The sequence below is a fragment of the Pseudophryne corroboree genome, chromosome 6, assembly GCF_028390025.1.
Source record: "Pseudophryne corroboree isolate aPseCor3 chromosome 6, aPseCor3.hap2, whole genome shotgun sequence".
Taxonomy (NCBI): domain Eukaryota; kingdom Metazoa; phylum Chordata; class Amphibia; order Anura; family Myobatrachidae; genus Pseudophryne; species Pseudophryne corroboree.
The window spans coordinates 317,019,758-317,034,011 of record NC_086449.1 but is presented as its reverse complement, the minus strand read 5'-3'; the positions used below and the strand labels follow the sequence as shown (position 1 = coordinate 317,034,011).

At 40.3% G+C, this 14,254-nt stretch overlaps 1 protein-coding gene across 6 annotated transcripts in view; it reads left to right on the top strand.

Moving 5' to 3' along the window:
* The window catches only part of SHF (Src homology 2 domain containing F), a 475,778-nt gene that overhangs the window by 377,458 nt on the left and 84,066 nt on the right, over positions 1-14,254 (top strand). For 5 of the 6 annotated variants that reach the window (XM_063926269.1, XM_063926268.1, XM_063926267.1 and 2 more), the window contains one exon: positions 7,333-7,504. The exons of the other annotated variant lie outside the window; for it this stretch is intronic. In XM_063926269.1, coding sequence (XP_063782339.1) covers positions 7,333-7,504 — 172 coding nt within the window. The remainder of the gene's footprint in view (positions 1-7,332; positions 7,505-14,254) is intronic. 6 annotated transcript variants of the gene reach the window in all.

The following is a 14,254-nucleotide window of genomic DNA, read 5'->3' as shown; positions in this document are numbered from 1 at the left end:
TTTATTGCTAATTTTGTACTTTTAGAAAAGACACCTGGAATTCTCGTTAAATTTATATAATCGGTGTCAGTGGTCATTTTTACTGGAATATGCTTTAATGGAAAATCCTATAAATGCTATTACAAACAAAATCATTTGAAAGTGTTGTACTTATTCCTGTTTTATTTCAAGAAAGTATGCAATATGAAGCTTATGAATCCTTTATGCCCTGATGGTAAATACACTTGCACAGTAACTTTGATTGTGTCGTTCCACAATCTGCAGTGAAAATCCTACATAATAGATCAATGCTCTCTAGTTTGTTCCCCCCAGATACAAATTGTATTACTATTTACTGTATGTAGTGTTTTTGTAGAGAAACTAAAATTTAAAAATGCTACTACAGCACTTAAGCTTTATTAACTCTAGAACTGCTGCTTATAATGAAGACAAATTGAAGAGGTGATGAATTATATTGTGAGACTGCATTAGGTAACATCAATATGTTTGTATCCAGTGGGCAGAAATAGTGATGCGATGGCCCGTTAAACACTAATGTATTCTGGATCTGATCTGTGTACGTCGTAATCCCTTGCCCCCTCCAGCCTTTTTCTATTGATGTTTTGTCATCTGGTGTTGCCATTGCATTGATGGTCTTTTTGTTCTCCATCAACATTTCAGGATACATTAAAGATTTTACTTCAAGATAACAAAAAAAAATTTCTAAGATATTGTATCAAGATTTGGCACTAGAAGAATCTGTTTGCCAGGTTTTTTTTTCACATTCCTATTTTCTTTCGGCTATGTATTTACCTTTCCATTTATAGCTGTCTCACTGTTTTATACAGACGTTGCTGGCATTTACTCTGTTAGAATAGATTAAAGTTCTACTATTAAGGAACATTCTAACTGGCATCCTGTGGACTTGATGCATTCATTCAGTTTTCTTGGCCACCAACTTGCCTGAAACTTCTTATGCAAAGTAAAATTAAATGTGTCTACAAAAGCACTTGATTATCCCGCCTCCCCAGATTACCACCACCACCGATTCCCTGAAGCTGGGAGTGGTATTTGCACAGTGGGATCTAATTTTAACGTAGGTATGTGATGTCTCCATGGGGACAGATAGAAAAGGAGGAGAAGTGTACAAAACTGGACGTTCCTCCTTTACAGAATTTTGGGCCTTATTCAGAGGTGGTCGCAGCCACTGCGTTTGCATGCGTGGCCGCATCCTGGCTGTCTGCGCATGTGCAGTGGAGACAGTGCGCGTGCATGACCCGTTATTATGCGATTGCATCCAGGAAGGATGCAATTGCATGCTGATTGACGGGTGACCGGAGTCCGGAGGGTGCAGAGGTGGCATTTGGGGGAAGGAGAGCAGGAAATGCAGGCGTGTCATGGACATCTTCAGGGTGGCCCGATAACGTCGCCTGGGTTTCCTGCGATCGGAAAAATGGTGCTGGACCACCTGCTTATGCAGCCATGCTGCGTAGGCAGGGGTCAACCTCTATTTGAGTTTTTTTGCAATGCAATTGCAATGCTGGGCAGCACTCAACATGTGATTTCATTGGTCGCAGATTTTGCTAGGATTGCAAAATCTGCAACCAACTCTGAATAACCCTCTTTGTACAAGATAAAGATTTGGGTAGGTAAAAAGGGGACGGTTTACAAAATTCCTATTTGTTCTTATCAGTGTTATGACCAGTATTACCTATTTTAGTATGTTATTTATCTAGTGCAGAAAATATTCTTTTGCACTTTACAGAGAATATTTGGCCATTCACATCAGTACTTGCAGCAGTGGAGCTTAAAATCTATTATTATTTTTAATTATTTCTTTAAATTGTGCCACACAAGTTCCACAGCAGCTAACAAAGTACATAAACACATGAGCACACAGCAAAACAGTAATTTACATTAAATCAAACCAAGTACATTGGTTTATAAGCATTGCTGCATCAGTGGTTATAGCACTGAAATAAGCAGCACGGTGCCAGAAACCAATGGTTAGGTGCCATTGAGGGTAGCATGAAGTAGATTATAGTATTAGTAGGGAAGTCAAAGCACTTCAGGGAAGAGGGCCCTGCTCATGAGAGCTTACATTCTAAAGGGGAGGTACAGGCAGACAAGGGTGATACAGATGGGATAGACCTGCAGCAAGGAAGAGAGGTTTAGTCTAAGAGATGGCTCGGTTTGGTGAACAATGTTCCTTGAGAGCCATTTGAAGTTTTGTAGAGAGTTGGACAGCCTGAGAGAGGGAGAGTGTTCCACAGGTGGGGGAGTACCATGATTAAACACTTAGCCATCTTTTTGTCCTTCTTCTGTCCCCACCATGAACAATCCAGGGGGCTTTTCAGTACTTTCCTTAGCACCTATATTGATGTATTAATGTACTTTGAATGTATTGGGATTGCTCTGTGAAAACAAGAACATACTGTGTGTAATATTTTGTCTCTCATGGTAATCTAGCTTTCTGTGTAAATGCCCTTGTGTATATGCAATTACTGTATCACTTAATGTGGACATGCTCTAGTGCATATTCCTGGAAATGGAGTAGAAAATTTTAATTGTTTTGGAATACTGTAATTAACAAAAAAGAAAAAAAAACTTTTAATATAGTTCCATTTTTCCCCTGTTGGAATATACCACATGATACCAAGAGGTCGCGCTATTTCTGTCTGAAAAGAACACTTGATAGTCAGAAATTATATAAATAACTACTGGACTATACACTTTTTAGAAAGGGTATAGATAGAAATACCCTTCTTTGGGCAACTAGCCATCATCCTGATTCCCTAAAATGAAATCTTCCATTATCTCAATTTGTTCGTGTTCTGAGGAACAATTCCAGCCTGGCATGGGCTGAAGGGCAACTGCTGGAATGCCAAGAAAGATTCCTTGAACCAGGTTATAAAATAAGTGACCTTAAGAGATGCCTCACCAAAGCAAAGAATAATGTGGCTGGCACACGTGAATACAAAGGAGGATGTGAAAGAGTCTGTGATCCTGAATCTCCATTGTGACACCAGACTTAAATCCATTAAAAAGGCAATCAAGCGATACTGGCCTATTATCACCTCAGATTCAAAAATGTAAAAAGCAGACCATCACTACTGAGTGTGAGTAGAGGGTGGTCTTCTGTTTGCCGGCGGTCGGGCTCCCGGCGCTCAGTATACCGGCGCCGGAAGCCCGACCGCCGGCTTACCGACACTTATTTTCCCTCGTGGGGGTCCACGACCCCCATAGAGGGAGAATAAAATAGTGTGGCGCGCGTAGCGCGGCGAGCCCGCAAGGGGCTCATTTGCGCTCGCCAAGCTGTCGGTAAGCCGGCGGTCGGGCTCCCGGCGCCGGGATGCTGGTCGCCAGGAGCCCGACCGCCGGCCACCCGTAGTGAACGCTCCCGGCGCCGGGATGCTGGTCGCCGGGAGCCCGACCGCCGGCCACCCGTAGTGAACCCTGAGTAGAGGTCGCAACCTGAATGACTTCCTCCTTAGACCTGACATGCGCCCACAGTCACGAGATAAAACAAATTGGCTGTCATGTACGAAGGGGTGTTTGAATTGACTTGGCTGTATAATATGCAGAGCAATGATAACTGGAAGGTTCTTTTGTCATTCACATAGTGGACGTAAAATTTATTTGAAAAACAGACTAACCTGTCAGCTTGACCATGTGATATATTTCCTCATATCAGGGACATACGGTGAGGTCAATTTCTCAGGAGACACTGACTAGTACCATAGCCAGCTTTTCACACAATATATGAGCCCAACAGTTCATGTGGGCATTGTACAAAGGTGCAGTAGCATACACTGCTGGAAATTTAGTGACGTGTGGAAAAGATAGACAGGGGAGGCAATGCCTCACCTGTAGTACATTTTTTACTCCGGAGTTTTGACTTTAAAAATGATTACAATAATACAAAGAAGGTATTTCTAATATATTCTATATATTTTTCACATGCTTTACACAGTCAAATCACTGTATATTGTTACTAACATACTGTATATTATGTATATGTTAGTATTATAATATATATATATATATATATATATATATATATACATACATATACACAGGTGGAGTATCCCTTGTCCAAAATGCTTGGGACCAAAAGTATTTTGGATATCGTATTTTTAAGTATTTTGGAATAATTGCATACCGTAATGAGATATCATGGTGATGCGACCCAAGTCTAAGCACAGAATGCATTTATGTTTCATATACTCACAGCCTGAAGGTAATTATAGCCAATATGTTTAATAACTGTGTGCATTAAACAAAGTTTATGTACATTCACAATTCATTTATGTTTCATATACACCTTATACACACAGCCTGAAGGTCATTTAATACAATGTTTTGAATAATCTTTTGTGCATTAAACAAAGTTTGTGTACATTGAGCCATCAGAAAACAAAGGTTTCATCATCTCCGTCTCTCTCAAAAAATTCCAAAAAATTGGGATCCAGTAATAAGACCAGTGAAAATCAGCTTGGATCAGACCAATGGTTGCTTGATAAGTTCAAGGTCAGGAATAGGGAGAATATTTCAACTTCGACTTGTGTCTAATCAACACAGATAGATTGTATGAACATCAGTTTAGATCAGACCAGTGGTTCGCTTGATTAGTTCAGGGTCATACAGTACATAGGGAGATACTTCACCTTAGGGGGAGATATACTAAGCAGTGAAAAGAAAGAGTGGAGTAGTGAGCCAGTGGAGAAGTTGCCCATGGCAACCAGTCAGCTGCTCTATAATTTTATAGTATGTAAATTATAAATGTTACTTCAATGCTGATTGGTTGCCATGGGCACTTCTCCACTGGCTGATTTATCCATTCTTTTCACTGCGTAGTACATCTCCCCCTTAGAATTGTGTCTAATCAACACAGGTAAGTTGTATAAGCATGAGCTGATGATAAAGTAAAGGATCAAGCGACAATTTTCCTAAAACGTATCCTCTTTGTGTGTGGTAGAAACAGCTATAGGAATAGTTTTTAAATTTAATTAATGAGAAATTAAACTACCTTGGAAAGTGTGACACCCATCTATGGATGGATCTTATATGGGTGTTTTGTAAATTAATATTAAACACTTAGCAGTTGGTGAAATGTGCACAAAGAGATTCCAAAAGCAAGTGAAGATTTTTTTCCCGACAAAGGAAAGTTTGTCTTACTACGAAGACTAAACCTTAAAATTTTGTATTTGTACAGTATACATTGATAAAAATGTTCTTCAGAGAGATAAGTGGTTAAAGCAAAAGTTGTAGTAAAAAACCTTGTTCATATTTCTTTTGGATATGTACTGTACTAAAGGTATTGCTCTTCCGCAAAGTGCAGGCTAGGACATTGTGCTGCACTAGGCACCTATGTCATCGCGAAGTGTCCCAGCTGTTACTAAGAAGGGAGGTCACTTGCAGCTAGTTGATTCTTCAAGGCTGTTTTTGCTGCTTTTATTAGCCTTCAGCAGTGAGAAGTGGTGTAATCCAGGCGTCCTCTTTTTGTATTGTTCTTTGAAAAAAATAAAATGATAAAAGGCTTAGGGTGTGTACACACAGTGAGATATTTTGTTTCGATTTTGACTATACAGTCAAAATCTCAAGAAAAGTTAGTGCAGATCGCAAGGTGAAAGTCACCTTGCGATCCCGATGCGTGGTCCCGCCAGGTCGGCATCGCAAGAAAAGATAGACTGTGCAGGCAAGTCAATCCTTGCTAGATCGGTGTACTATCTAGTTCATCTCACATGTCAATTACATCTCACATAAGCCAAAATCTCACATAAGCCAAAATCGTAAGCACACATAGACCATATCTCAAGAAAAGTTAGTCAAGATCTGTGCTATCTGGGCTCCAGGGAGTTCAAATCGCAAGGGGAAATCACAAGTGAAAATCGGGCATAGCAAGGATCTCACCGTGTGTACACACCCTTATAGCTGCAGTGCTTGTTCTCTCCAGGCTTCCTGAGACCACATACAGCAGAAACCCATCCAGATGCGATGTAGGTCAGAGATATCTCCAGTGAGAGGGTGAATGTGGTTCACCCTCTATTTCTTCAGTTCAAATCTTAGTAATAACCATGGTAGCTGCCTCCTACATTGCAGGTGCTATCGGCGAAGCAGGGGCAGTTGTTTTTGTATGTTACTGTAAGTGCCTTTTTAGTACATACACCTCTTAGTTAAAATGAAGCCCAGAGAATTCTGGAAGGGAGTCTAATAGATTGAGGTCATGAAGGAACCTAATTCTGTTATGTAACCAAGTTTCCAAAGGTTTGATTTTTTTTTTTGCTATTTATCAATGGCCATTGTTTAATGAATGAACTTAATTCTAAATTGTAATTATTTATCGACCTGGTAACTAGAAGCCCAACTTTGAAGCTTACAGTGCAATTCAGAAATGTGACCTGAGTCATACATGCACAGAGACTCTTTTCATTGGCCTGGCATGTGGTAAGAGTATTGTCACTGCAGCCAACCAGTATATCCGATGAGCTGCCTTGCCAACGTATTTACAGAATCTCTCTTTATTAGCATGTCTGAATGGCAATGCTTCATTGTTCAATAGCCCAGTTGGCGAATGTTGTATTGACTTATGAGCAACAAATATGTTGTGCCATTTTCTATAGATTTATTATTTGCAAATTGTTTTGCTGAGGAGTGGTTTCTTTTTATATATGTATTTATGTTTTAATAGAGTTTTATCACCATTGCGTAATTGCATACCATTTTTATTTGAATATGAATTTTGGAAATGCTGACCTTCTAATAATCCATTTAAGATTAAACCTGTTTTTGTAGTCACTACAAAACTGCTTCTAAAACTTTTCTACAGCCAACTATTAGCCTGTTCATATTTACAACTTTCTACAAATACCATAAGCACAGGCAATCACTTTCTAGAAGTGGTGGACTTTGAACCTAAAGTTTTCATAAAGGCATTGTCTACTCCTAGACATTACTGCTGTTCTGCATAGTCATTCAGTTGGGGTCTCCCCCTGTACATGAGCTCTCTCATCTCAATTTGTCCTCCAAATCAGCAGCAACACGGGTAGGACAGTGCTGTAAGTGTGGCTAGATTTTAGATTGAAATAGGGCCCAATCCAGATGTCACACATTAAGGCATTCAAGACAATTCAGCTCCTGGCCCCCTGTGTAATATCAGGGTTTGGGTGCACTACACATGGATATCTTAATGCTTGTCAAAATGATCATGCAATATTCCCAAATTATAAAGCTTCATATAAATAGCTGCTAAGAGAGGATGGGGGGGAGGGAGGAGAACAGCCCTTGAATTTGTGTTTCTTCTTGTTTTGTGATGATAAATTATAGTTTTATAGTTTTTCTCTTTTATTTTAGCCCAGTTTGATGGTGCTGATAAAACAGGTATGTCACCATCCAGAGAGGATAAACTCAGACACACGCACAGACACTCAGCTGGGAATTTGAAGGCTATCAAGAATCCAAGTATAGAACACACCAACTCACTGGGAGAAAGGATAGATCCTTCACTGCCATTAGAGAGTCAATTGTAAGTATCAACAATATTAAGGCACATTTCAACCTAGCTGTATACCAGTGTGACCATGTACGAAACAAAATACGCTATCTTATTTTTGAATTTTTAGTCAGTGGGATTTTTTAAATTTCATTTTACAAAAACAAAACGGTGGCATCTATCCAGTTAGCCCCAATAAACCGGCACAAGCCGTGGCTTATCAGGGATTTTGGGGTCAATTTACTAAAATGGAGGTTCTATTTATGATGGGATGTTGCCCATAGCAATCATCAGATTCCAGGTATTATCTTCTAGAAAGTGCTAGATATGAGAAGTAAAATCTGATTGGTTGCTATGGGCAACATCCCATCTTTAATAGAACTCCCACCTTAGTAAATTTACCCCTTTGATTCACCTGCCTGAGGCAGGCGAAATCAAATCTCCAAAACCAGGACTGTTTCTCATGAAAGCACACAGGTTTCACTGAACCTGTGTGTTTTCAGGAGGAAATCTATTTTTTACAGGCAATCTAATTGGATATATGGGTGGTACCAACTCTATGAGTTGTTAGTCTAAAAATTTATACAACGATGGATCAATGGTAAAACAATTTATTAAAAATAACACCTTTATATAATAAAAAAAGAAAGAAGACATGGCACAATATGTCTGAGAATCAATGAATTAAAGCTGCTATTTAGGACAGTGTCCATAAACCGGATCCCAGACTCTTAATAAGCATGGGCTATTTCTCCAATATATAGGGCAAATTAAATTTGGATAGCATGTAAAAAAAATATATATTGGTGAAACATCTGTAAAAGGTGCGAAAAACATCTGATGTTTTATCACATCTAATTTGATATCCCCCAAAGCCTGCTAAACATGTAGTTACAGTAAAAATATACTACAGGCTGAGTATTCCATATCCAAATATTCCGAAGTACGGAATATTCCGAAATACTCAATTTTTTTAGTGAGAGTGAGATAGTGAAACCTTTGTTTTCTGATGGCTCAATGTATACAAACTTTGTTTAATACACAAAGTTATTAAAAATATTGTATTAATAGGCTGTGTGTATAAGGTGTATATGAAACCTAAATGAATTGTGTGTATGTATACACACTTTGTTTAATGCACAAAGTTATTAAAAATACTGGCTAAAATGACCATCAGGCTGTGTGTATAAGGTGTATATGAAACCTAAATTCATTCTGTGCTTAGACTTGTGTCCCATCGCCATGATATTTCATTATGCAATTATTCCTATATACGGAAAAATCCAATATCCAAAATACTTCTGGTCCCAAGCATTTTGGATAAGGGATACTCAACCTTTAGTTCATTTAGTAGTTGTTAATTCATATTCAGTTGCTTGAATCTCTCTTTAAAAAGTATCAAAATGTATTTCTTCAGTAAATTCAATCCATGATTCTAATCTGAGATAATTCACTGCTAGATCATTAGTTGATTATACAGATCTCCATAGTACAGTACATACAATCAAATTGAAATGCCAGTGCTAACTGTATCTGGAAGGTATAGAAACTAGTAATGTACATTTTGTATCCATCTGCATCAAAAATATTATCTAGAAAATATAGGGCTATGTGCAATTACAATAAACCAGATTTTAGAATGCTGTATATTTTTGAAAAACACATTTAAAAAAATATTTATGCTCACATTTTATTGATATATAAAAAAATTTGGCCAAATTCTAAGGGGTATATTCAGTTGAAGTCGGATCCATTGCTATAGCGCTGCTCTCCTCAGTCTGCCCGCAGCTCCCCCCCCCCTTCTCTCTGCCTCACAGTCTCCACGTCCCTCTGCTCCCCGTCCCCGCATCACAGCCGCCACTCACTGCATCGGGTGGACGCTGCTGTGAGTGGCGGCTGTGACATCCTTCAGCACTGCTCTCCCCCCCCCCCCCCCCCCCCCTGTCTGGCTGCCCGCGGCTTTCCCTAGTCTCCCTGCGATTCTCCCCCCTCTCCTCCACAGTCCCTCATCTCAGTCCAACGTTTTTTTTTATGCCGGACTGAGATGGTCGGAAACGGGGCCAAATCCTGTCAAATTCGACCCCGTTTCTTTCAAAAGTACGTGAATCGTCAGCTATACCGCCGATTCACGTACTATTCGACAAGTCGAATTCCCAGACTTGTAGAATAAAAACAGCTGGGATTGAATAGGTCGAATCATGATTGGACCTTAAAAAGTCAAAAACTGCTGTCTTTTCTACATACGGCAGCTTTCGACCCTAATTGAATATACCCCTAAATCTAAAGCAAATTTACAGAACCAAACTCTTAAGCAGCTCCGATGTATATTAAAATTTTTATTATTATCAACTGCCTGAATAATCTTTTTTTCCTAATAAAGTATCTGAGCTAGTGACATCCACACGATAATGCCTGGAACATATGTGAACCAATGGCTATGCAGCCTATACTGCTTTTTGCAGAGATCATCTGTCTAAGCCTGTGCATGGTTGTTCAGGAGGTCTCCTGCTCTCATGGAATCTTCTGAGCAGCATTGTGAGTGAGGCAGTACACTTCTGAATTGAAGCGCTTTTATCATTTATACTATCTCATGAAATGTGCCCTCAAAGTCTTTAGCACCTTACATCTGTTAAGGCCCATACACACTGCGCAATTTTGAGCTGAAAGCAGCTCACTTTTGGTGTTTTGAGCAGCTTTTAGCTCAAAACTGCCCAGTGTGTATGCCCCAGCGATGAGTGCTGATGCACACCCCCGCTTCATCGCCGGTGGCCGCCATTCATCTGTTGGTATTACCAGCAGATGAACTGCTTTCCATAGCATCCTGCTATGGAAAGCTGTTCACCCCCGCTGCAATCGATGGGCAGGGGGGGAAATCGCTCAGTATGTATGCACTGAGCGATTTTCAGCCCAGCGATGTCCGCGGTCATCGCTGTGTATACACGCTGGGCAAAAATGCCCAGTGTGTATGCACCTTTACTCTTACTGCAAAAGACTATGTTATCACTTTACTAATCCAGCTTGCAATTGTGGTTTTGGAAGAAGCTGTACAAAACAATAATCTCTCACTGATCTTTTTTTTATTTTCTATAGAGATAAATTAGAATTTATCTAACTATATACAATGGGGTCAATTCAATTCGGCAACTTAAGAATAGCGCCGGGAATTAGCTCCCGACGCTATTCAATTCAGCTGCTAGTGACCCGCAATTGTCGGGAATTCTTCTCTCATCCCCGGGGGATGAGAGAAGAAACCCGACAAAAGTGCTGCCTCGCGGCCGGCGCGAGGCTGATTCTGTCGGGAATCAGCATCGCCGCGGGTAGTTAAGTCGGAGAATGCCCGTGCTCCCGACAAAACTACCGGTTAAGTCGGCGAGAACGGGACATCGCCGACTTAACTGGAGCTGAATTGAATAGCGTCGGGAGCTAATTCCCGGCGCTATTCTTAAATTGCCGAATAGAATCGACCCCCATGTGTGCAATTTTTCACTCTGGTTCTGGACACATAGTAAGAAGTACAGTGCCTTGCTAATGTATTCACCCCCCTTGGTTTTTTACCTATTTTGTTACATTACAACTTGTCATTTAATTTAATTTTTTTTATCTGAATTTTATGTGATGGATCTGCACAAAATAGTCTAAGTTGGTGAAGAGAAATGAGAAAAATTTATATAAAAATGATTTTTATAAATAAATTTTTTTAAATTGGCATGTGCATATGTATTCACCCCCTTTGCTATGAAGCCCCTCAAAAGTTCTGGTGCAACTAATTACCTTCAGAATTCACATAATTAGTGAAATGAAGTCCACCAGTGTGCAATCTAAGTGTCACATGATCTGTCAGTATAAACACACCTTTTCTGAAAGGCCCCAGAGGCTGCAACACCACTAAGCAAGAGGCATCACACCATGAAGACAAATAAGCTCTCCAAACAAGTCAGGGACAAAGTTGTTGAGAAGTACAAGTCGGTTGGGTTTTAAAAAAATATCCAAATCTTTGATGATTCCTCGGAGCACCATCAAATCCATCATCTTCAAATGGAAAGAACATGATACCACAACAAACCTGCCAAGAGAGGGCCCGCCACCAAAACTCTCAGACCGAGCAAGGAGGGCATTAATCAGAGAGGCAGCAGAGAGACCAAAGGTAACAATGAAGGAGCTGTAGAATTCCACAGCAGAGACTGGTGTATCTGCTCATGTGACCACAATAAGCCATAAACTCCATAGAACTGGGCTTTATGGAAGAGTGGGCAGAAAAAAAGCCATTACTTAGTGTTAAAAATAAAAAGGCATGTTTTGAGTTTGCCAAAAGGCATGTGAACGACTCCTCGCATGTATGGAGGAAGGTGCTCTGGTCAAATGAGACTAAAACTGAACTTTTCTGCCACCAAGGAAAACGCTATGTCTGGCGCAAACCCAACACATCCCATCACCCCAAGAACACCATCAGTGAAACATGGTGGTGGCAGCATCATGCTGTGGGGATGTTTTTCAGCAGCAGGTACTGGTAAACTGTTTTGAGTTGAGGGAAAGATGAATGGTGCTAAATACAGGGATATTCTTGAACAAAACCTGTTTATCTGCCTGTGATTTGAGACTGGGACGGAGGTTCACCTTCCAGCAGGACAATGACCAAAGCATACTGCTAAAGCAATACTCGAGTGGTTTAAGGGGAAACATTTAAATGTGTTGGAATGGTCTAGTCAAAGCCCAGTTCTCAATCCAATTGAGAATTTGTGGTCAGACTTGAAGATTGCTGTTCACAAGTGGAAACCATCCAACATGAAGGAGCTGGAGCAGTTTTGCCTTGAGGAATGGGCAGTGGCAGGCTGTGACAAGCTCATACAGACTTATCCAAAGTGACCTGCAGCTGTAATTGTCGCAAAAGGTGGCTCTACAAAGTACTGACTTTAGGGGGGGTGAATAGTTATGCACGCTGCAGTTTTCTGTTATTTTGTCCTATTTGTTGTTTGAAGATTTTTTTATTTTATTTTGAAGCAAAGTTGTAGGCATGTTCTGTGAATGAAATGATGCAAACTTTCAACAATCCATTTTAATTCCAGGTTGTGAGGCAACAAAACATGAAAAATGCAAAGGGGGGTTAATACTTGAGCAAGGCACTGTATAATTCCTTGGTTGGTCACTACTATAAAAGAGAATCCGCCTCATTTTTTCAATCCCGGTATTTGAGACTGAAAAAAAATCTCAATCCCAGGATACCTTGGATACCCGGTATTGAGTTGTTGGTCATTGCCCAGCCCCACAGGAAAAATATAAAACATGCCTCAGCCTACCCCCAACCCCCCATGGGGCTAAATATTTTTGTAATCCCCCCACCTCCAGCAAGCCCAGCCTCCCGCACTCGACAAAAAACAGCATGTCTGCGGCATCACAAACCGCCTTCGTTTAGCAATCTGCCAGTCCACTCAGCACAGCAACACAGTTTGGCAGAGAATGCAGACAGGGCCACTCACAGTCACAGAGCAGCTATGAGAGCAGTGACAGTCCCACTCTGGCTGCAGATGCAGCTCCCTCAGACAGTGTGACACAATGACAGTGTCACTCACGGTCACACCACGAGGCCGCAGTACAGACAGATGACAGACCTCCTCTTAAGGTGGATACTAGGGCCAACCCTCCCTAGTCACTACTTAAGGAAAGAAAGCAGGATTTGTTTGCAGCACATTTTAATACAATTGTTTGGTTCTAAAATGTTTTTTATACCATAAATCCTTATGTTATGTCTTTCTTTTATCAGATGTAATGGCTACCAAGATTTTTACTTTGAGTGCGAGTTATTGGAGTGATATTTTATTTAGTGCTTCAAAAGGTTCTAGTCTAATTATACTAAAGGACTGCTGAAACTCATTGCCAACTTGTTAAGGTGTACAGTGATAATATCATGTCACGGAAACAGATTTTTGTTTGGTGCACTGCTTGTGGTGGATATACTTGTCTCACTGCTCATCTTGAATGTCTGTACTGTCATTATTAATACCAATGAATTTCAGCTGCTGATGTGCCTTTTAGATGCAGAAATCTGATCACACTACACACCTCAACGGGTGACCATGTTTCCACCAGCCCTGCCATCTTTACACCTTATGTTGGGACAGTATGACTGATATGAGGCGCAGTCTAATGGCTGTGAGGGGAAGTAGTGGTCTACCTGCTCTGGCCTGGTGGGCAATTAGAATAAAAATTACAACAGTACACACGTGAGAGGTCTTGTTACCTTACATATTGAACCACTCTCGTATATACAGTCTGTTGTGAATATATATATATATACTTTAAAAAGACTATTGATGCAGGCTGAGCTCTATCTTTAGAAACTATAATTTTCAAATAAATATAATAGGAGGGGAAACAAAATCCCTGATAACTGATATTTTGTTGCGATAAACTCATGGTTCAGGGATAAGCTCCCGGATCCCTGTGTTTTTGCACTACGTTGGCCATTAAAAAAATGAGGTCATTGAATTACCCCGAAACAACATAATTGTGTCAAATCAGGTATTTACTGGATTTTTTTACAGCGAAAAATGGGATCCCCCTATATATCTAGATCAGTGGTCTTAACTTCAGTCCTCAAGTACCCCCAACAGGTTATGTTTTCAAGATTTCTGTCCGTAAACAGGTGAAATAATTACTATTTAGTAAAACAGATCAACTCACCTGTGCATGATTAAAGAAGCCCAAAAAACATGACCTGTTTGAGTTACTTGTGGATTGGAGTCGAGAACCACTGCTCTAGATTATCACACGTGTATGGCAAACCTA